The 24,393-nt window shown below is 40.4% G+C and overlaps 2 protein-coding genes across 2 annotated transcripts in view; one reads left to right on the top strand and one right to left on the bottom strand.

Annotated features, from left to right (window-relative positions):
* Positions 1 to 434: 434 nt before the first annotated feature.
* On the bottom strand, positions 435 to 8,561 carry LOC108714718 (2-epi-5-epi-valiolone synthase). The gene is made up of 5 exons (XM_018259190.2): positions 7,695 to 8,561; positions 5,744 to 6,371; positions 4,823 to 5,056; positions 1,837 to 2,089; positions 435 to 1,311 (listed from the first exon to the last, which is right to left on the bottom strand). Exons 1-5 carry the CDS (start codon positions 7,883 to 7,885, stop codon positions 1,229 to 1,231), a joined length of 1,389 nt encoding a protein of 462 aa, XP_018114679.1. The 5' UTR covers positions 7,886 to 8,561; the 3' UTR covers positions 435 to 1,228.
* Positions 8,562 to 17,023: 8,462 nt separating this feature from the next.
* MGC147226.L (uncharacterized protein mgc147226 L homeolog) overlaps positions 17,024 to 24,393 on the top strand; it is a 60,994-nt gene continuing 53,624 nt past the window's right edge. The window contains 3 exon segments of the mRNA XM_041590887.1: positions 17,024 to 17,181; positions 18,212 to 18,252; positions 19,737 to 19,960. Of these exon segments, the coding sequence (XP_041446821.1) occupies positions 17,027 to 17,181; positions 18,212 to 18,252; positions 19,737 to 19,960 (420 nt within the window). The 5' untranslated portion in view covers positions 17,024 to 17,026.

The raw sequence follows: 24,393 nt of genomic DNA, 5'->3' as shown, positions 1-24,393 counted from the left end.
TTATCCAGAATGATCGGGATCTGGGGTTTTCCGGATAACGGATCTCTACTAGAAATTCATTTAAATATTAAATAAACCCAATAGGTTGGTTTTGCTTCCACTAAGGATTTATTATATCTTAGTTGGGATTAAGTACAAGGTACTGTTTTATTATTACAGAGAAAAAGGAAATCATTTTTAAAAACTTGGATTATTTGGATAAACTGGAGTCTATGGGAGACAAACATTCCGTAATTCGGAGCTTCTGGATATCGGGTTTCCGGATAAGGAGTCCTATACCTGTACCATCATCCTTTGGTACTATAATTTCTCAAATTATAATATAATGTATAAAATAAATTTGTATATATATATATATATATATATATATATATATATATATATATATATATATATATATATATAAAATTCATATATCCAACTGCCATCTTCATAATGATTATCTGGCTCTGATTGAGCTTTTTTTGCTTTGTTTTTTTTTTTGCTCATCTAAGCATGTTACAAAGTTGTACGGTCTTTGGAAATTTGCATCAAGCATCTGAGTTTTCTCATTATACCCATAGGGTATGGTTTAAAATAATTCCCAAATACTTTGGTTTCAGAATGTCGATAAATGATTGGTTTGCTGGATCGTTTGAGTGAGGAGGAGTGTAGAGGCTGGTATTACCCGGTATTTTCTGCTATTTTCCATTATAAGCATTCATTGACTGTTGTGCATACCACTTGCTATTAGTAGATCTAGGCAAGATCGATGCTCACAATATCTATAGTAGTAGTTCAGTGTTTCCACTGCTACCCAGTTTTACAAATACAACTGTGCAATATGTTGATGCTCTAAAAATACATGTTGATAATAATTATAAAAACATTATCCATGCAGGGATCCTTATACATTGTGCTTAGTATAATTATAAAAATACAGTTGTATCCACAATCAATTGTTTTACAAAAAAATTCCAAATTATACATATTACTCCATGTATCTTCCTAAAATTAAATTATCGGCTAATCAAACCTATTTCCCTCAACGCTTACAATCTTGTCCCATTGATGGTTCTTGAACTAAAGTGCTTAATGAGCCTATAATGCAATTGCTGCTGGTTTGGAGTGTAGGAACAGTCCCAGATTCAGGCAGTGTAAATTGTGGAGTAAACCACAAACACCCATTGGGCCTATAATGTCCATAACCCTATGTGGAGGTCTCATAGGTCTCCTGTCCAGCTAATGTTCACGGAGTATTGTCTCTGCATTTCTCTTCCCACATCTTATAGGCTGCTTCTATGGTACCATCAGTCACATCATTGAAGATTTCTGAGAAATAAATAAAAGGTACAGAATATCATGTCAATTCAGGCCAAGAAATGTGTCCTCATCCTGGAGATGAAACTCCATAGCCAAACACCCTAATTATTGTTAAGCAGGACTTTTAATGGAGTTTTAAGGTTCTTGTGGATTGAGGTTGAATAGCCAAGGTCTAGACCTTGTATCCCCAACCAGTGGCTCACGAGTAACATGTTACTCACTAACCTCTCAGATGTTGCTCCCAGTGGCCTTAAAGCAAGTGCTTATTTTTGAATTCCAGGCTTGAAGGCAAATTTTGGTTGTATAAAAACAGGTGTACTTACTTAGTAACCCCCCCCCCCCCCGAGGAACTTTCTGCATGATTGTGTTGCTCCCCAACTTGTTTTTATTTGAATGTGGCTCATGAGTAAAAAAGGTTGGAGACCCCTGGTCTAGACAATTACAGTAGTTAAAGTACCCTGTACTACTAAACACGTATAGATTAAGGTAAGAAGAATGATTGATCTGCCCCTGAATATTTAGTAATTGCAGTACCTGCAGTTCCCAGTCCTGTTGGTAGAGGGAGTCGCATCTTTCCCCCACTGTGCTTGAATCTTTCAGCCAGGGCTTTCTTAATGAGTGGCATTGTACAGTCTTTATGCCAAACTGGAAGCTCCAGACCTCTCATACACTGAATGGTACGATCCTTCTCTTCCAATGTAATCAGTCCTCGAACATATGATACGTGTGTCATGAATGCCATGTCTGTGTTCACCGCTTCTCCATGCATTAGGGCAGGTAAGACTTTCTGGAAATTGTCACAACAGGAACAAGTTGAAAATATCTTCCCCATATGTTTTGTGGCAATTTGAATTTGCCAACTTTATGCTCCATTTTGGGAGGACAAAAAAATTCAACCCCTTGGGGCCCCATGGGCAAAATCCCATTGCAGCAAAGTACAAAAAAAAACACTTTACAGCTCATTTATAAACAAAAGTGCTAAATAAGGTGCAGCTGGCCACAGCAACAAATCATATCTTTATTTTTATTTCCTAACTGGTAGTATGTGAATCAAAACAAACTGCCAATTGTGTTGGTAAAAGGTATAGAATCTGTTATCCGAAAATCTAAGTACAGGACGACCATCTCCCATTTGATTTAATCAAATCCTTTGTAATAAGGAGACAGTGTCTTGTATTTGAGACAAACTAAGATATAATGAATCCTTATTGGAGGCAAAACAAACCTATTGGGTTTAATTAGTTTAGAAAAAAATTCATTTTTAGTAAACATAGGGGTCTATTTTTTCGAGGTCAAGTCTTGTTTTCTCCAAATCCACTTAAAAAAAAACTTAGAGAAAAAAGTCAAATTTTTAGAGATTTATTATTCCCCAAAGCAGCAAGAAATCCGAATCTAAAAATACTCCAGCTAAAACCAGTCAAATCTTATTTGCCTTCGCGATTTTTAGGTGTTTTTGGATGTTTGAAACTGGTTTTAGCTTGGAACTGAAAAATTTGAGTTATAAACCTATAAACTCGATAAATTCAAGTTTTTTAAGCCTTAAAACTTACATTTTTCGAGTTTTTTTTTCCAATATGATTTTTTCCGAGTTTAATTATTAGTAAATAGCCAAATTCATGGGCGGGAGTTAGGTTGAGTTTGTTTCTGGTAAAATATGAGAAAAAAAAAAACCTAGTTTTAGTAAATAACCCCCTTAACGAATGGAGATCCAAATTATGGAAAGACCCCTTATCTGGAAAACTCCAGGTCCCATGCATTTTGGATAACAGGTCCCATATCTGTACAAAAAAGGCCTTTTATCTTTGAACACTGTAGTATGTAGCAATATTTCTTTTATATTATAAAAGCGATATTTAAGAGAATTCACTAATATATATATATATATATATATATATATATATATATATATATATATATATATATATATATATATATATATAGTCCCAAAGGAGGAACAAACACACAGAAATATCTCCCTGTGTGCTGCTAGCAAATAATGTAACAGTCCATGTCTGTCTATATATCTGTCTGTATGTCTGACTGTCTATCTATCCATGAGACAGATAGACAGGCAATCACTAAGCAAATGAGGTCAAACACTAACACTGCTTTATTAAAAGAACTGAATGACAGGTCTGGATGCCGGAGGAATGCGCATTCTCATTACATACAGAACAGTCAAACAGGTTATTAATTAATGTTTACGTGTACAGTAAATACTATGCCCTGTTTGTCTTTAAATAAACTCATGTCAAAAAGAGGTGATATTTTCCCTAATTTCTTTAAAAAGATTTCAAAAGGCTCACTGCCGGGAGTGATTTTCTGCAGGGATGACAAATAACACTTAACTCAGAATAAGAGTCTCTCTTCCTCGGGGGGTTATGGTTTCAGAAGCAGATTTGGGATAAAAATGAACTGTCATTGTGCAACATATACAGGTATAGGATCTGTTATCCAAAAACCCATTACCCAGAAAGCTCTAAATTATGGGAAGGCTCTCTCCCATAGACTTAAAAATAATTACAATTTTAAAAAATTACTTCCTTTTTCTCTGTAATAATAAAACAGTTCCTTTTACATGATCCCAACTAAGATATAATTAATCCTTTTTGGACAAAACAATCCTATTGCGTTGTTTAAGTAGATGTAAGGTATGAAGATCCAAATTACAGAAAGATCCCTTATCCAGAAAACCCCAGATCCCAAGTGTTATGGGTAACGGGTCTCATACCGCTACATATGTGTACATTACTATATAGGTACTTTACTATATGTGTTTTTCTTTGACACAGGAGGCTAGGGAATTGCCCTCTGCCTAAGGGCTCTTACACATGAGCGTTCTGACCTGCGCTCCCCTGCGTTCCGTTTTTTGGCGTTCAGCCGCAGGGGAGCGCAGGAATAGACGCAAGTCATTATTTGAAATGGGGCTGTACTCACTCAGGCGCGTGTAGGCGCCGAACGCAGGTTCAGACGCAACATGCTGCATTTTTCCTGCGTTCGGCGCCTACACGCGCCTGAGTGAGTACAGCCCCATTTCAAATAATGACTTGCGTCTATTCCTGCGCTCCCCTGCGGCTGAACGCCAAAAAACGGAACGCAGGGGAGCACTTAGGGCTCTTACACATGAGCGTTTTTACCTGCGCCCCCCTGCGTTCCATTTCTCGGCATTCAGCCGCAGGGGAGCGCAGGAATAGACGCATTTCATTTTTTCAAATGGGGCTGTACTCACACAGGCGCATGTAGGCGCTGAACGCAGGAAAAATGCAGCATGTTGCGTCTCAACCTGCGTTTGGCGCCTACATGCGCCTGTGTTAGTACACCCCCATTTGAAAAAATGAAATGCGTCTATTCCTGCGCTCCCCTGCGGCTGAACGCCGAAAAACGGAACGCAGGGGAGCGCAGGTAAAAACGCTCATGAGTAAGAGCCCTAAAACTAACTAAAAATTAATTTTCCGCTTAAATCTCCATATCATGTTTCTTTTGATTAACAAATGAAGAAAGCAAAAGATGAAACACGTACCATCTCAAGTTCTGGGCTGACGACATGTCCATAGTCAACCAGACGATCCAGATCATCCTCCCAGAGATTTGGGGCCAGCTCTTCCAACATCGTTTCAATGGCAATTCTGGTGGTCTGTAGGGCGGGGTCGCCACGGCTTGTAACACCAATCCTGGTTTGGAATTTTGTATCTAACAGGTGTTTCCCATGCAGCTCCAGGAGTTCAAACAACTCCTTATGCTTCATTAACGCCATCTGGGAAATAAAATATATATTAAAGAAGTTTAAATGAGTTTTAAGCCCTAACATATCGTTTTACATAATAAAAATAAATGAAATTGTACAAAAATACAAATTTCCAATGGTTTTAAAGCTATTTGTAAGGTTATTACTATTGGACACTGTATGTATCTGTCCTAGACTATTCTCTGCACTACTGTTTCTGACTATGTGTACCACTAAAACATCAGCTCTACAACCAAGACTCCACTTCCCAAAATGTCTCACATTTTCTGTGATGATTAGATTTGTAAAGAAAAAAAAAATCACAGAAGTGTTTTAGACATTGTGAAAACCGGAAGTGAGCTAACTATTGCAACATTGTTTTAGAGTTACAAGTAGTTGGAACCAACAGTGCTGGGCAAAAGAATTGGTTTTAATAGCAATACCCATTATATGCATTCATGTTTATTAATAAGTTGTTTCTAAATTAAATTTGCTTTTATTACACAAAATTGTATCTTTTTATGTTTAGCATGAAACATAGATGATGTTATAGTAAACAGTGGACTTTTCCACTTTATGTTGCATTTGCTACCCTTTGTAACATTTGTAACATTGTACATTTGTATGAATGCAAAAATGTTGTAATGATACTAATGGGACAATCCTAAATATATAGTCGTGACAATGAAGAACGCATGGAGTAGCATCTATAAGCACCTTTAGAATTTCTCCAAGGCCATTGGAGATCTGCCGGCGTGGAATCGTTTGGATGAAGGACCTGTCCAGGAAGGTGGCGGCTGGAGGAGTGTAGCTTCCTAGCTTATTTTTGCAGTTGCAGAAATTGACCCCATTCTTGGCCCCAACACTTGCATCAACGTAGGAGAGGAGGGTGGTGGGGACTCTAATGTAAGGGGTGCGTCGCCTGTAAAGGGAAGCAGCTAGGCCTACAATATCCAAACACACGCCTCCTCCAATTGCAATGATCGGCTCAGTACGCCTATCGAGAGAAAATTTGTGAACTTCCTCTACTATACTCATCACCAGTTCCATGGATTTGGTTTCTTCAGTGGTTATGAAAGGCAGAATCTTATAATTAACATTGTTGGCCTCAAAGTACTTTCGGACTTTGTAGCCATAAAATTTATCGACAGTTGCGTCTATTACTATTAAACGCTTTTGTGGCTTCTTCTGGTAAGTCTCCAACTCTTGAGGGTCAGACACATGGCCATAGAGAAGCGTAGGGTTGCATGGGTCTAGAAGATTCTGGCTTTCTACAACTTTGTAGCGGAAAACAATGGGAGCCTGTACTGTCCAGGAGATTCCAGAATTGGAGGTTTTTTCCCCACTGAAAAGAAATGAAAAAAAAATTAAGAACATGATATTGATGATATGCCCTTAAAGCATATAGGAAGAATGAATGGCATGAAGCAAAGAACAGAAGCAGAGCTTTCATTAAGTTGGGCAAATAGGGAGACTGTCCTTGGCTCAAAAACATTGGTCCCCAAGGAAAAACATTTGAAGATAGTAGAATTTGATATATGGTAGGGCAAAAGGGCCATGGTTACACTTTTTTAGGGATGCAACGAATCCAGGATTCGGTTCGGGATTCGGCCAGGATTCTGCCTTTTTCAGCAGGATTCGGATTCGGCCGAATCCTTCTGCCCGGCCGAACCGAATCCAAATCCTAATTTGCATATGCAAATTAGGGTCGGGGAGGGAAATCACATGAATTTTTGTCACAAAACAAGGAAGTAAAATGGTTTTCCCCCTTCCAACCACTAATTTGCATATGCAAATTAGGATTCGGTTCGGTATTCGGCCGAATCTTGCGCAAAGGATTCGGGGGTTCGGCCGAATCCAAAATAGTGGATTCGGTGCATCCCTACACTTTTTATCAGTATTGCCCAAGCTCTGATTCTTCAGCTGCCAGTAGGCTGCTAACCACTGAAGAGCTGTCAGAAGATATTAAAAGTCGAGGTTCAACAACAGTTTATGGTCCATGGGTTGTCTAACCTACTCTATAAATTAGGGATGCACCAAATCCACTATTTTGGATTCGGCCGAACCCCCGAATCCTTTGCGAAAAATTCGGCCGAATACCGAACCGAATCCAAATCCTAATTTGCATATGCAAATTAGGGGTTGGAAGGGGAAAACCATTTTACTTCCTTGTTTTGTGACAAAAAGTCATGTGATTTCCCTCCCGATCCTAATTTGCATATGCAAATTAGGATTCGGATTCGGTTAGGCCGGGCAGAAGGATTCGGCCGAATCCGAATCCTGCTGAAAAAGGTCGAATCCTGGCCGAATCCCGAACCGAATCCAGGATTCGGTGCATCCCTACTATAAATAACAGGGCACAAAATAGTGTTTTGTCCGTAGTCCTCACTCTTAGAAAGACCTTGCCTTCCACTGCACGTAACACGCACTCAAGCTATGCAGAGAAACTAACATTTCAGCAATACCAGATCTTTACATAAAGGGGGAAATGTACTAAAAGTAACACAGCTTGCACTATGTCTATAGTAACCCATCCGCAGGTAGTCATGCAGACATCTGGTTGGATTTTATGGGTTACTAGACATGGTGCAAACTTACTCCAATACTGTATAATTAAAACTTGGCAACACACTAAAAGCACAGCCTGCCCCTTCCCCAACAAACTTACATTTTGGCTTGAGAAACCACAATCTGGTCTTCCTCCCAAGTGCATGGAATTTCGTGGCCACTCTCCACCCGGCACCAAGTGTTCTTCACCTGGATCAGCTGGTATTCTTTCTGCTTGCCATGAACGCAGGGCAGCTCACTCATGGAGGTCTCCCGAACAGGGGCCACTGGGTAGATTTCACCGGCTGGCATCTTTGCAGTCTAAGCAGTATCAGTTTCTTTCCAAGGGATACTTGAAAGCTACTTAAAATTTGACTGCACTTAAGATGTATTTATACTAGGCTGGAACAATGAGTAGCCAATCCTTAGTCTGCAGAGGCAGTTCCCTGAGTTCACCTGTCTATTGTATAATGCACGAGGGAGATGGACTGGGCCTTGGGAGGAACAACTCATTGACAAGTTGTGTAAGTTACATCAGAAGAAAAAAGGTCCCACAACTTAATTTACATTTTATGGTTGTATAAGCTATAGGTTATGAAACAATCCCATCATTCTCAGCAGTATTTGCCTGTATTAGGTGCTGGGAGCTATACCACATGCAAATGGTGTTCAGGTCAGAATCAAACTCAGGACCCAAACACTGGCAGACGTCAGCTCTGTAAGTGTGTAGGTGCAAGATGTTGATTTATAGTAACTGCATGGTGGCAAAAAAAACACCTACTGTATATTATAATCAACCACTGATCTGCATTTTAAGATTTTCATCTTTAGTTGGGTGTGAGAGAGAGAGAGAGAGAGAGAGAGAGAGACAGAGACAGAGACAGAGACAGAGACAGAGAGAGGAAAAACTGAATAAAAATTTCAAAAAACCCCCACGCATACACAAAAGACCAACTGCAACACTCCTGAGATACCGCCTTCTTAAATACCACCCACCAACAACATGCGTTCGACTGATCTCTCCTCATTACAGATTATTATTATAAATATAAAATTATTGCAATTTTGAAAGCACCTTTTGTTACCATTTTCTGCTCTCTGGTTCTGACTCTTTAGTAGCAGAGGTCAGTTATCCTTCAGGTCTATGAATCTGCTGGCATCTGCTGTGTTGTTTCAGAAGTCAGTGCCAGCAGTGAAGTGTATAGAAACCATCAGAAAATATACTTTTTGGCAGCAATTACAGATAATGGCGAAACCACTGAAAAAATGCGGAATCTGTGTAGATTGGAAATTATATTTAATTATACATAATAACAGAACCCCTGTGCCACAAGAGAACCGATGTACAAATAAAGCAAAAAATTATTGGATGATTAGAAACAAAATTTGGCATTACATAAGGAGAAGTTCAGTATGGAAACATGTGACTTGGGAGGGGGGAAAAATAGTTCTTATGAAACCTCTTACATCTGATACTTTTTTCTTTAAGGCATTAATACAAATGATAGTTTACAATAAGTTAAACATGTTTGGGGAGGCAGGAGGAGACCTGTTACATATATTTTTTTGGGCAGGGCTCTCCCCTACTTGTGTAACCATCACAGTTACATAAAATTAAAAAAAAAAAGAAGAAAATTAATATTCATGGACACTCCTAACTCATGGAACCTGGGATACTCATTGGTCTGGGACAGGACCCAGCCCAACCCTCCTTGCCTCGGGGAACAACTGGAAAGCCTGTCTCACATGCACTGCCTGTCACGTAGGTGAATCAGGGTGAAGGTGCAAGGAGTCGCGTTGTACTATAGATCAACGTCACCGTCGCAATTCCGGTATGTTAGGGGAGCACTCTGTGTTAATAAGGGTTTCAGGCAGTTTATAATACAGTTACAGGACCTGTTATCCAGAATGCTCAGGACCTGGGGATCGTTCCATAATTTGGATCTTCAAGTCTACTAGAATATCATGTAAACATTAAATAAACCCAATAGGCTTGTTTAGCTTCCTATAAAAATGAATAATATCTTAGTTGGGATCAAGTACAAGCTACTGTTTTATTATCATAAACATAATTTTTTTCAAAAAAATTTGAGTTTATGGGAGACGGACTTTCTGTAAATCGGAGCTTGTAAAATTTTCCGGATAACCGATCCCACACATGTTTTCAGTCAGGAATACGAATTCATCAATACGTATTTATTGCCATTCTTTGTCAGTGAAGTGATGATGCGATTCATTGCTGCTTTGTTATACCAAAGGGTAAAGAGAACAGTTATTGTCGTGGCTGAAGTTGCCTGTGTCTTAGAGGTGAAGAGGCTAAACCCCGTGTTATGATTAGACATTTTGTATAGTAGGAGCTTAAAAAAAAGAGACTTTGCATCACTAAGTTGTGCTTAGAGCATAACCTGATTCAATAGAAGGCTATACCTGTTTAATGTTGAGAGTTCTAGTTATGCTCATGGATATGATGCAACACATAATAATGTAGCATCATGTACCTTAACTGTGTCGCTGCTTCTTTGTATGCCTTTTAAAGCACTTTTAGCTATTACAAACTACATATATCCTCATTCTTGGTGAGTTTCCATATGCAAAATAGCCCTGACTTTGAGTATTTTCCATTAACAAACAGAGCTGGAAATGGTGCTTTTCTGCCCCCCAAAACATTAAAGTATAATTAAGGGAGAATATGGAATTGGCATTGTTGGGCAATGGTTGAGAACTGTTGGCAGAAAATACACCCTGTTTAATATAATAAAGGGGGGGGCTTTGTTACTACTACTTCCCATAAATACATACCTCCCAACTGTCCCTTTCTCAGAGGGACAGTCCCGCTTTTGACAGCTCAACCCGCAGTCCCTCATTTGTACTGGAAAGTCCCTATTTTCTCTGCACTGAACAGCCAGAAAAAGAAACAAAGTTTCTAACTTAATTGGCTTTTAGCAGAGAGCCCAGAACAGCTAACAGGTGCAAATAAGATACTTTGTAACAATTTTGAGACACAAAAAAACAGTTTAGATAAGGAGAATTCTTTTCAAACTTTCATAACCTGCCAAATTTTGTAAAATGAACATGGTAATTAGGGGTGTGGCCACAGAAAGAGCGTGGTCAAAAATTTTTGCTGCGCTACGTGCAAAAAAATTGGTTGTCCCTCTTTTTACTTCCAAAATGTTGGGAGGTATGTAAATACTATTTGGCCTTTGATACAGTTTTGGCCTTGAGAGCTCTAAGAATCTGTCTTACTTCTTATAGTAATTAAGCACAGGTGTGTATCTGTCGCTCAAAAGCTAATACATCCCAGGGGGTTTGAAATTTGACTCCAAAGAAAACCTGAAATTTTACATGGCACATGGGAGGGGGGAACAAAATCCCAAAAAGTGGCATAAAGAAATGTTGCAGAGTCTGCAATTTTAAACTGTTTCTTGCATCTCATTTGCTGTTTGCTTTACATTATATCAGCCAAAAATTAAAACCCTAGTCACTAACTACCTATACAGTAGATCCCGTGATCGCGTGGGGGAGGGGGGGGCAGACTGCTACATCATAGTACCCCTTTCTGACCTGTATTTTACCTTTAAAATAGTGTTGCAGTGCTGGCCCAGGAGGTGTGGCGCAAGTGGGTCGGGAGGGGTGGGCTAGGGGAGGAGGACCATTAGTGCCGGGCCCCCTCAGTAGATTTTTTGGCGGAGGGGTCCCCACGCTACCAAGTTATGCCACTGACCCTAGTGTAGAACTGGTGGGTAGTGTTGCCACCTTTTCTGAAAAAAAAAATACCGGCCTTCCTATATATTTAACATTTTTCCCTATTAATAACATTGGGATCAACCATCATTTTTAGCGGCCAGGCCAACTGGCAACCCTACTGGTGGGTAGAACTCTTTTATTGGCCAGTGTGAGCTACAAAAAGTCACTGCTTTTAGCTGTAGGTTAATGATTGGAGTTGCGTTTTAGGGCCAAGGCCAACTGCTGGGCCGTAGGTTGCTGGATTAGAAAGGCAGTGCACCTGTGAATAATATAAGGATTAAAAAAATATGCACCTGAATCTCTACCTGCTTCACTGAATTGCATAGCAAAATATATCATTTATTTTAGTAAGCGATCTGAGATAACATCCCCTACTGTGCAGGAAGCCCCACTGAGGTAACTCCTATTCAGGGCCGGAACTAGGGGTAGGTAGAAGAGGCTTGTGTCGAGGGTGCAAATAGGGTTGCCACCTGGCCGGTATTTTACAAGCCTGGCCGGTAAAAATGATGGTTGATCCCAATGTTATTAATAGGGAAAAAAGATGAATATATAGGCAGGCCGGTATTTTTTTCCAGAAAAGGTGGCAACCCTAGGTGCGAAGAAGTGGGGACGCAAAGCATGTACCTCTCTTGGCAGGTTTGGACTTTAAAAACCCGCCACTAGATTTTAAAAACAGCCCAACCTGGAACCCTGCCCCCCCCAGTTCATTGTTACCTCGGGTGCACGTTCACGCCCTCACCAGGCCCTCTGGGCCTGCTCCTGTTATAGAAGCTAGAGCAGTTTTGTGCTCCACTGAGGAGGAGGAACAGTGTGGGAGGTCTGAACTGGGAATCAAAATAGGCCCTGGCATTTCAATTACACAGAGGCCTAAACGGCCCCCCAGCAGCCCACTAAATAGTGCCTCTTTATGGCATCTTCCAGCAGCTCCTCTGGCATTTGCCAGAATCCACAGATTTCCTGTCTGGGCCTGAATGTAGGGTTAGTAACACAGAGCTGTAAACTTTTTTTGCTCACTTCGGGAACATTTTCCCTACTCGGAAGTGACGCAGGCGGAAGTGACATCATACGCAGACCTTTCCTGAAGCCAAAAATTCTGTGTTTGCATGTGCACATCACTCCCGCTGACGTGACGGAAATGTTCTGCGCATGCGCATATAGTATTTCCGCCATAAGGGAGAGGGAACCCAAAATCTGGTAACTCCTGAGAAAATGGAGGGGGGGGGGGGGGTTTGACATGTCGGGTAACCCTTAGGCAACACCTGCAAGTTGGAAATGAAGATTTCACTGAAGAGCTTTTTTAGTGAAACAGTAAAGACGTTTATTCAAGATGCATTAAAGCACTACATGTTTCAGACCTCTGGGGTCCTTCTTCTGGTGCAGTTACAACACACTGAGTGAATGGGGCCTTTTAAAGCCCACAAACCCATCCCACAACCATCATGTGATCAAACAATTGTATACTAGCTCCATCTTCAGGCCAAGTATATAAATTACAATTTCAATTAGAACATGGATACTACCAATTAGGTCTATCCTAAAAACTGACCTTCAGAACACATTTAGTTTAAACAGTGTAACAATGTAAATAAAGTATCTCCTAACATCTGGTTGTTAGTAGTTCACAGTTTATCAGTCCATTTGTATTGATTTGACCAGATGGTAGTAAAGTCTGCAACAAATGTAACAATTAGTGGATCATATTTTAAGATGCAACAATAAACTTATAAAAAACACTTAAGGCTCCAAGCTTCATTCATTCCTTTTGGCTCTATTGCAGTGTCGGACTGGCCCGGCGGGACACCGGGAAAATACCCGGTGGGCCCCGACCCTCATGGGCCCCCGCCGGGCCAGAACCCCTCTCTAAATATTTATATTTAAAAAAAAAAAAAAAATTATCGGCGCTGAGCAGCGCCGCCTGCGCATGCGCGCCAAGCGGCGCTGTTGCGCATGCGCACCGAGCGGCTTCCTTGCTCGTCCCCGGCGCGTCACAGTGGGAGGACGGGTGGCCGGAGGGGGGCCCTCGGCAACAGTCCCGGTGGGCCCCGGTCCCCCCAGTCCGACCCTGCTCTATTGTGTTTAGTAGTTCAATCCATTTGGCTTCCTGTTGCAAAAGCATAGTTTTCCTGTCGCCCCCTCTACTGGGCATATTAACCTTCTGTAGCACCATCCATTTCAAACTTGTCGGACTGTGTCTTTCATTAAAAAAATGTCTGCCAACTGGTGTGTGCGTTTTACTATTGTTAGGGTCAAAAGAGGTTATTGATCTTTTGTGTTCCTCTATCCTGACTTTGACTGCCCGTGTCGTTTGCCCTACATATAGTTTGCCACATGGGCATTTCAGGGCATAAATAACGTAGTCAGAATTACATGTGTGGTATTGTTTGATAGGGACTTTATTTCCTTGGTATGGATGTGTAATATAATCTCCTTTAATTATAGAATTACATTTCCCGCAATTTAGACACGGGAAGGTCCCATTTTTTGGTTTACACAAGTACCTGGTTTTATTGTTATGGTCAGGTGTGTTCACTTCTGCCCTTACTAAAGAATTGGCAATATTTTTACCTCTCTTATATGAGAATATGGGACAATCTTTGAACAGTTTTCCAAAGGTATGGTCCTGTCCTAACAAGGACCAATGTTTTTTGATAATGTATTAAATTTTTCTACTTAAAGGGCCATATTCTGTAACAAATGGGATCCTGTTTTTGGTGTTTCTCTCTTTTGTGTTCAGCAAAAGGCTCTCATGTGGCTGTAAAAGGACCTCATCCCTTGTTTTAGTTAGAGTGTTTCTGTCATAGCCACGATATACAAATTTTTTTATAAGGGTATTGGATGCTTCCAAGTATTTAGTGTCGTCAGAGGAAATTCTTCTTACCTGTAAAAATTGTCCCTTGGGTATACCTCTCATTGTATTTGGGGTGTGGAAGCTATCATGTAGTAGGATGTTATTTCTTTCGAGTGGTTTACTGTAAAGTTCAGTGGTTAATTCCCCTTTCTCAATATTAATCTTAACATCAAGATAATGAATGCTCTTGGGACTGTGTTCAGCTGTGAATTTAATAGTATGGTGCTGTGTGTTTTTAAAGGATAGGAAGGATTCCAGTTCCTCTATGGTTGAGTCCCAAATTAAGAAGATGTCGTCCACAAATCGAAAGTAACAGGCAATTTTGTTACTGTATAGGGGATTCTGGAGTCGCGTGTCTTCTATATAGGTCATACCTTCCTCATGTGGAATAGAAGTGTATAGGGACTGGACAGCAATACTACATAAAATGCTATCAGGCTTCACTTTACCCAAATTTGACAATCTTGTTAGAAAAGCAGTGGTATCTTTTAGACATTGTGGTATTTTTTGTACTGCCTCCTGCAAAAATGTATCAACATATTGTGATAGTGGTTGTAACACCGAGCCCATTCCTGAAACAATTGGTCGTCCAGGTGGCTCAACCAGTTTTTTATGTACCTTAGGTAACAGATATAGGAGTGGAGTTCTGGGGTGTGGTGTACTTAGAATTTTTTTTGTATTTTCTGTGATGATCTCACAATCACAGGCATAAGATATTGTATCATCCACAGTTTTTCAGATCTCCCATGTGGGGTCATGATCAATACATTCATAGTGGCCTGGGGTCGTAAGTTGTCTCATTGCTTCCTTAATGTAATCTTCCTTGTTAAAGATTACAATACTACCCCCTTTGTCGGCCTTTTTGATAACAATGTTATCATTTTTTTGTAAAGACTTTAGTGCCTCTTTTTCTTTTTTAGTAATATTGTAAACAGGTTTTAAGTTGCAAAAGTTTTGTACACCCCATAACTCTGAAACCTCATGTAAAATCACATTCTGGAAAGTTTCTAATGATTGGCAGGTAATATCAGGCGTAAAATCACTTTTAACCTTCAATAAATCACTTTTATGTAAATTACGTTCAGCAGGTTCACATTTTTTATCAAGGAAATGCATTTTTAATTTCAATCTTCGAATAAATTTATGAAAGTCTACTTTCCATTGGAAATTGTCAGTGGAGTGTGTGGGGATAAAACCTAAACCTTTGTTTAGGACCCCTATTTCTGCTGCAGTCAGTATATGGCTGGATAAGTTAATGATTAAGTCAGTGGACTTACACATATCGTTGGATCTTTCTCCTTCAGTTACGGTCTGTAGAATTGGCGCCTCACTGATGTGCGTTGGGATCGCCTCTGTACTGTGTTGTAATCCTCATAGCTGTCCCTTCGTCCTCCTGCGTCTCTTTCTGTGCCGAAAATCCGCTGTTTGCCTCTCTGGCCCCTCTTCCGGCCAGCGTCTAAAAAACGCCTCGAGGTACTCCGATCACTGCTTGTGTCACGATCCGATCCTGTTGACACACGATCGTCCGTGTCACTGGCGGTGTTGCGGTATTGCGGAAAGGCTTGGTGACGTAGAGGTGGGGATTCCCTCTGTTGGCTACCTGCAAGTTGTAGAGCCCAGAGTGGAAAGGTAACCAGGGATGCATTCATTATATTCATTTATAGAATAGAAATCAAAGATCTATCTACTCCTTTACCTGTCAGTATTTACAAATAAAACATTTTGGGCCATGCCCTGGCCAGACATGCCCTGATCTGACTAAACCCTGAGGGTTGCCAGGTCTAATTTTCAAAACCAGCCAAATCAGCTACAAAACAAGCCCAAAACTAGCACTTCAAAAGTAGCCCAAAAAATTGCACACTATGCGCAGTGAATAAAAGTCTTAAAAAATAAATGAATACATGTGAAAATACATCTTTTTAAAAATTTTACATGATGCAAAATGGGACAGATTTGCCCGTCACCAGGGGTGTAACTACAGAGGGGGGCCCGGGAGGTATAGACCTTATTACATGTGCAAATTTCAATAATTATTGGTAAAACAGGTCAACCTATAGACAATTGGGTGGCCAGCAAATTTTTGACTCAAAATTTTTGAAATTGAGGAAAGTCACTGGAAAATGCGAGAATGCGACAGGAGACTGGGGTACAGAGCCCAAAATCTGGTAACTCCCGACATCTACACAACTCATTCCCATTGCATGATGGGTATTGTAGTCTTACATTGAACTTGACAGTTGGCAAATTATTAAACAAAAACTATATTACCCAACATGCATTGGGAGACGCAGGCTTCCCACATTAGGGCAAGAAAAAACTTTGGATGGTTTCCAAAGTACAAACCAGCCCAAATCCGTACCTTGGCTTGTTTGCACTTTCAAAACCCGCCTGAGCTTTAAATTAGTAGCCCAATTTGGCTGGAAAACCGCCAACCTGGCAGCCCTACCCTGAGCACATCCCAGTAAGCCCCTCCCCATTGGGGCTCTGCACTTTGTGTCTTTCCCGCCTAAACTGGGAGACTGCTGTGGTAAGACTGCTGTGCAAAGGTTCTGTCTGTACAGGACATTGCAGTTTTACCTGTGCAGTTGGTTGCTATGGTGATCAGTCATTTTGTGTGAGGAAAGTAGTTACATTGTGGTAATTTGGCAGATGTACAGAGGTGTGGCAAGGCCTGTTTGTATTTTAAAGAAGGCGATCAAAGATTTTTTAGTCACCAGGGGCTGCCAAATTGGCAGCCCTCATTGTTTTTAACTCCAGAACTGGAAACATTTGTGGAACGTTTCAGCAGAATATGTTTTAATTAAATGAATGTCATTTAATTGGTACTCATTGGCTAAAACGTTTGAGTTTTAGGTACAAGAATGGATCTTCTTGCTGAGTATCTTGAAAAAATCACCGATTTATGTAGCGGCAGCCGGAATGAATTTCCTGAAGAGCTGAGAATTTGCCTGGAAACAGCATCTAATATTGTAACGGACCTGAGAGCAAAGAATGAATGTGCCGGTGCATCATGCAGGTAATCTCATACCCCCCCAACTGTCCCCCTGCATTTCACTGCCAAAAGTGCAGAGATGGCCTCCTTAATGTCCTGCTCTCCTGCTGGCCCCCTCTCAGAGCTTGTCACAGACTCACACCCCTAAAGCCGCAATTGCTTGGAAGCAAAGTGTGGGACAGGGGCTTTCGTTACGTCAGAAACGCATGGGGATGATCATGTGACAGGAAATGCTTGGGGCCATGTTATTTTGGAGTTGTGGCTCCAAAGTGTGGTTAACATTTTTAGGAATTTGGAAGGGCATAACATCCAGATTATAATTGGATAGTGGTTTCAGTGACCAGATGACCACACTCCTTTTGTTTGACCTCAAATTAGCCATTATGGGACCCTTTAGCCCAGTTGCGTAACTTGGCAACAGGGGCGGCTAGACCACAGGGTGTTGTATTGCACTACCCTCTTCCCAGCACCTCTCCTACCTTAAGGTGGTAATACACACACAGATATTATAAAGAAAAGAAATTTTCGTATGATATTTGGTGTGTGTATGGCGGAAGACAAGCCTACTGATATCTGCAAAAGACTTGCCTATCAGACGGCTCATTGATCAGCCAAGGCGAAGAATTTTGATTGGGTGCTTTGAAGGTGCCCGAACATCGACCAGAGTTTACTGCTGAATCACCAGATAGAGGCAGAATGTTATTGTTTCTACCTGTTTATCTGATGATTCAGCTCTAAACATTTGCAATCAGAACAAACAATCTTTCCTGTAACCAATGGTCACAGGAAAGATCGTAAGTGTTACGTGTGTGGCCACCTTTAAACTTCTGCAAAAAGTAGAGGCGCACCACAAGTAGGTAACGATCGGGAGGGGGCGGGAAGGAGAGACTGTTCGCACCTGCTCTCTAAAGATTTTTTTGCGGGGGTATCTTCAAGGTACGCTGCTGCTTCAGCCATTCAGCAACAAAAGAGATAAATTGACTCAAATGGTGCCAACAATATATTGTATAACTAAATGTATATAAGTGTAAATGATTGTTTTTTGTTTTTTTAGAAATACCACAAAACAAGATACCCAGAATGGACAATGTACAGGTATGTGTAAATACATTTTGAAAAATATTTTTATTTGTGTTGGATAACGAAAATTTGTGCTTCTTTCTGGTATTCACATGTCTTGTGCTACACACATAGCACTGCATTAAAACCAAAACTCTTTCAGGGATGCTGGTCATTTAAATAGAAGAAAAGGGGGTTGGTGGTGAGTGCCGAATTCAAAATAAGGTATGCCCAATTCCTTAATGGTTGCTCTGTGCTGCAACTACTTAGTGGAATCCAAAATTGAAAAAGGAAAAATGAACTCCAGCAGTAATTACTGCAAATAAACTTTTATTCCGAGTGGTGGCAACACGACATGTTTCGGGTGCAATACCCTTTATAAAGTGATTGATTCACTTGATAAAGGGTATTGTACCCAAAACATGTTGTGTTGCTGCCACTCCGAATAAAAGTTTATTTGCAGTAATTACTACTAGAGTTCCTTTTCTTTCTTCAATTTTGGATGCTGGGCATTTAGATTAGCACAGTAAGTTATATATATACAGGTATGGGTCCTGTTATCCAGAATGCTCGGTACCTGGAGTTTTGCGGATAACGGATCTTTATTTGGATCTCTGTACCTTAAAGGTGGCCATAGACGAAAAGATCCTATCGTACGAATCGAGGATTCGGACGATTTTCGGACCGTGTTTGGAGAGTGCCGACATTTTTCGTCCAGGCGGAGATCAGGTCCAGACGATCGAACAGGTTTGATTTTGTCCCGACCAATCCCGACAGTTCGGCCATAGGGCTGAACGTTCAGATTACCCCCGATATAGCCATTTGCGTCTATGGCCACCTTTAGTCTACTAGAAAATCATGTAAACATTAAATAAACCCACTAGGCTGGTTTGACTTCCAATAAGGATTAATTATATCTTAGTTTGGATCAAGTACAAGCTACTGTTTTATTATTACAGAGAAAAAGGAAATTGTTTTTTTTTTTGTTTTTTTTAAAAAAATTGGATTATTTGGATAAAATGGAGATGGGAGAAGGCCTTTTGGTAATATGGATCTTTCTGGATAATGGGTTTCAGGATAATGGATCCCCTACCTGTATATATATACTTTGCCGTACTGGGTTTTGAGATTTAGTTCTCCAAAAACAAAACCCCATCCATGAATTAAGTCCTATAAAGGCCAATGCTCCAATTGTATTTAATTAATTAATTGATTAATTAATTAATTAATTAACCTTGATTTACTTGACATGGATAAGTTATGCAGGCCTTTATAGAGAGTTGATCATTCATAACATACCACGGGGGACCAGCAGAAGACTTTCAAAGCACAAGCCCCTGCAAACTCTAGGCAATTACCACAAAGACTAGTGTAGAGTCAATTCCAACCATTTTTCCACTTGCTGGAAGCTGCACCGGTGATAAAATGCTGGAAATCTTCCTGTGTCCCATAGTCCTAAAAGTTCTACTGTTTTTCTGGACCCATCTGCGCATTTAATTGACTTACTGTTATGCCTCTAGGTATTGATGCTTATAAGATGCTTGCACATCTGACTAGAACTAAAAACATCCTTTCACTGGGCAGCTGCTTCACTTCCATAGCCCTTACCATGGCAAAAGTTATACCCCAGGATGGAAAGATAATTCTGTGCTTAGACAGTCCCTCAACCCAGAAATGCCAAGACCATTCAACCCAGGCCGGGAAGATATAAAGAAAGGTTGGAGTGACCTGCGACATTTTGAAGGTAAATTACAGATTGGTACCCCTACACAACAAATGCAATTATGCCATTTTGTGTTCTAGTTGTGACTTGTGAGGCAATGTAGCTCAATTTTCTTCAGATTATCTGACTTTTGCTATAGATCGCCTCAAGAATGGTTTGGATAGCTTTTTAACAAGTATAGGTAGTGATGCACTGAATCCACTATTTTCGGATTCCCGCCGAACCTTGGATCCTTCATTAAAGATTCAACCAAACCAAATCGAAATCTTTATTTACATATAGAAAGCAGGGCGAGGCAGGATGAAGAAGTAACATATTTTTACTTCCTTACTTGCGTGACGAAAAGTCTTGTCATTTTAAGGATTTTAAAGGAAAAGGAAAGGCTAAAACTGAGTAAGCTTGATCAGAAAGGTCTATATAAATACACCAGTAACCCCTCAAAGTAATGTTGCTCTGAGTCCTCTGTCAAAAGAAACACAACATTTCTTTCCTTCTATTGTGTACTCATGGGCTTCTGTATCAGACTTCCTGCTTTCAGCATAAACCTCCAGGGCTAGGGCTTGAGCATGCTCAGTTTGCTACTCTCTCCCTCCCTCCTCCCCTCCCTGCTGTAATCTGAGCCCAGAGCTATGAGTGAGCAGGGAAATGCAGGCAGGAAGTGATGTCACACCAAGTGAATATGGCAGTTTCTATCCTAAACAAACAGAGAGAGTTTCTAGAGCTGTTACTCAGGTATTGTAAAGCATTCTACAGAATAAATATAGTGTTATAGCTTGTACTATTTCGGCTAACTATTGACAATAAACTTCTTCGGTACCTTTCCTTCTCCTTTAATTCGGTACGGCCAGGCACATGGTTTTCCTTCTGAAAAAGACTGAATCTTGGCCGAATACCAAACTGAATCCTGGATTTGGTGCATCCCTAAATACAGCATTATTGGAAATAGCTCTTAGTACAAGTTAATCCAGGGACTGGTCCGATTGCCAACTTGGAGTCAGGAAAGACACCTTTCAAAAATAAGTGAATATATGTAATGAATGTATATTGGAAACTAGAGATTTGGAGATTGGAAATCGGAGAGGTGGAGCACCACTCCAAGGGACAGCCCACTTGCCTTTGAAAATGGAAACATTCCCCTTGAAGCTGTGTTATTTACACTCATTTAGCAGGATTGTGGGGCACATGTTAGATTGAACATCATTGCAGAAGTCGTTCTTGGGAGTTACTGTTTGTGATTATCACAGGGATGGATATTTCTGTAAGCGTCATCTGTTATTTATTCCTTGAGCTGCACATTCTATTATCTGTAATGTGCCATTGCACCCTGGCTTACTTCACCTGCTGCCACATTGCTAGCTAAACTGACACTTACACCCCACACGTTACTGCCTGACATGAAAGAGAAAGGCACACAGTCAGCGCCTTATCTACCCATCATTGCATGACACTTAACCTGTTTGTAAATACAGGTATGGGACCTGTTATGCAGAAAGCTCTGGACCTGGGGTTTTCCAGATAAGGGATCTTTCCGTAATTTGGATCACCAAAAAAATAAAAGTGTTTTAAAGTAATAATATAATGTACTGTTGCATGCACTGATAAAATTGATCTGTTTGCTTCAGAAATTCTACTATAGTTCATATAAACAAGCTGCTGTGTAGCAATGACGGAAATTGAAAAAAGTCTATAAGGCACAGGTTAAATAGTGGATAACAGATAACACCATTATGTTCTACAGAGCTTATCTGATGTGTAACCTGAGCCTTTTCTCCTTTGAATGGCTGCCCCCATTGCTGCACAGCAGCTTATTTATATAAACAAAAGTAGCGTTTCTGAAACAAACACACCAGTTTTACCAGTGCAGGGCAACACTGTTTTATATTTTTATTACTCTAAAACACTTTCATTTTTTGATGTTACTGTTCCTTTAAGTCAACTAAACAATCATGTTCACATTAAATAAACTCACTAGGATTGTTTTGCCTCCAGTAAGGATTAATTCTATCACAGTAGGGATCAAGTACAAGCTACTGTTTTATTATAACAGAAAAAAAAATAAATGACTAAATAATTAAATTTAAAATTTGTAATTATTCGATTAAAATAGAGTCTATAGGAGATGGCCTTCCCATAATTTGGAGCTCTGTGGATAACAGAGTTCCGTATAATAGATCTTATATGTGATATATGTGATATAAAAAATCATACAGAATCAATCTAATTGGCTGCAAGTTCTTTAGCCCTAATGCTTCTATTGGCCACAAATTGATTAGTGCTGTGAATATGTCAATGAATCTGATTGGTAGGTTTTTCTAACCTCTGAAACTGGTTCTAAAGCTGATCCACTTGTTTGGCCAGGTGGCTCTTCCAAACATTTACCCCTCAGGCTAAACTGATGAAATCTCACTGGGGATGGGTACTTAGCCCTTAGCTGTGGTCCAAATTCATGGCTGGAGAATTTTGTTCCTGGACTGGTTCATTTCTGAATGAGTGCAAATCAGAAGTTCTTCAGGAAGTAGATAATTTCGAACCTGTTCACTTTCCAATTATATGGGTGCCTTAGTGATCTGTTCTACAAGTTGGCATCTCTCTATGAATCTTCTAATGCCCTGGTTGGACCCTTGTTCTTTTTAGCCCTACAATTTACAGTAGGTGCTCACAACAATACAGGGGTTTTACACAGTAACTTGACTAACCCCTTTGCTGAAAAGTTGCATTCTTTAAATATCTGCTCTAGAAAACCACGGCACAACTCAGGGTTAAGCTAAGGTTATATAGAATCAAATGGACTCCTAAGACCTGAAGGCACAATTGAGCAGCTTGTGGCCTTTAATAAGCCTTTTGTCTGCAATTTAATAAGGCCAGCTGTGATTATCCAGTACCTTAATGCAGATAACCACTGCAGATTAGAAGTGGATTTCTGATTATCTATTGGGAATTGTATAATGTGCAGATGATTAGACATGTGGGAAATCTGTTGGATGACTGTTATGATGGAGAGTTCCCTTTCTGACTACTGTCTTATGAAGTTCTGGTCATATAGTCAACAGGACAGTATCTTCATGTCTCAAATCTTAAACCTGGACAGTACAGGCCCTGCTCAGATCAACTGGCACCTGCCCAGACATTGATAAGTTTAAAGGTGGCCATACACGGGCTGATAAAAGCTGACCACAGACAGAGTCGGCAGCATATTAGTGTGTGTTGCCCTCCAATGAGCTTCCCCGATCGATATGTAGCCGAGAGTCGGAATGCGGACCTCATCTGTTCGTTGATGTGGTCCCACGATCCGACTGCCTGTATTCCTTACATTATGATCTGATCGTTGGGCCCTAGGGTCCACGATTGGATCAGGCCAATCAGCCAACCTCAAGGAGAGAAATCACCAAATAAGATCTCTATGTGTATGGCCACCTTTAGGGAACAGTTAAGCTAGGGCTAGACGGAGCCTAAATCAGCCTCTCACCGCTAGCAGTATCCTCTTCTTGTTTCGCCTTCCGTCTGTTTCTGCGCAAACAAATTTCTCCAGCAAAAAAACACAAGCCTTTGCATTTAGCACGGAAATCCACTGATTGTTTATATAAACAAGCTGCTGTGTAGCCATGGAGCTAATTCAAGCACAGGATACACAGTAGATAACAGATAAGTACTACTATAGTTTATATAAACAAGCTGCTGTGTAGCCATGGAGGCACTCATTCAAGCACAGGATACACAATAGATAACAGTACTACTATAGTTGATATAAACAAGCTGATGTGTAGCCATGTGGCAGCCATTCAAGCACAGGATACACAGTAGATAACAGATAAGAACTACTATAGTTTATATAAACAAGCTGCTGTTTAGCCATGGGGGCAGCCATTCAAGCACAGGATGCACAGTAGATAACACTACTACTATAGTTTATATAAACAAGCTGCTGTGTAGCCATGAGGCAGCCATTCAAGCACAGGATACACAGTAGTTAACAGATAAATACTATTATAGTTTATATAAACAAGTTGCTGGGTAGCCATGGGGCAGCAATTCAAGCACAGGATACACAGTAGATAACAGATAAGTACTACTATAATTTATATAAATAAGCTGCTGTGAAGCCATGGGGGCAGCCATTCAACCACAGGATACACAGTAGATAACAGATAAGTACTACTATAGTTTATATAAACAAGCTGCTGTGTAGCCATGGAGCAGCAATTCAAGCACAGGATACACAGTAGATAACAGATAAGTACTACTATAGCTTATATAAACAAGCTGCTGTATTGCCATGAGGCAGCCATTCAAGCACAGGATACGCAGTAGATAACAGATAAGAACTACTATAGTTCATATAAACAAGCTGCTGTTTAGCCATGGGGGCAGCTATTCAAGCACAGGATGCACAGTAGTTAACAGATAAGTACTACTATAGTTTATATAAACAAGCTGCTGTATAGCCATGAGGCAGC

Source organism: Xenopus laevis, chromosome 4L (assembly GCF_017654675.1).
Source record: "Xenopus laevis strain J_2021 chromosome 4L, Xenopus_laevis_v10.1, whole genome shotgun sequence".
Taxonomy (NCBI): domain Eukaryota; kingdom Metazoa; phylum Chordata; class Amphibia; order Anura; family Pipidae; genus Xenopus; species Xenopus laevis.
This window is presented reverse-complemented; position numbering and strand designations above follow the sequence as displayed.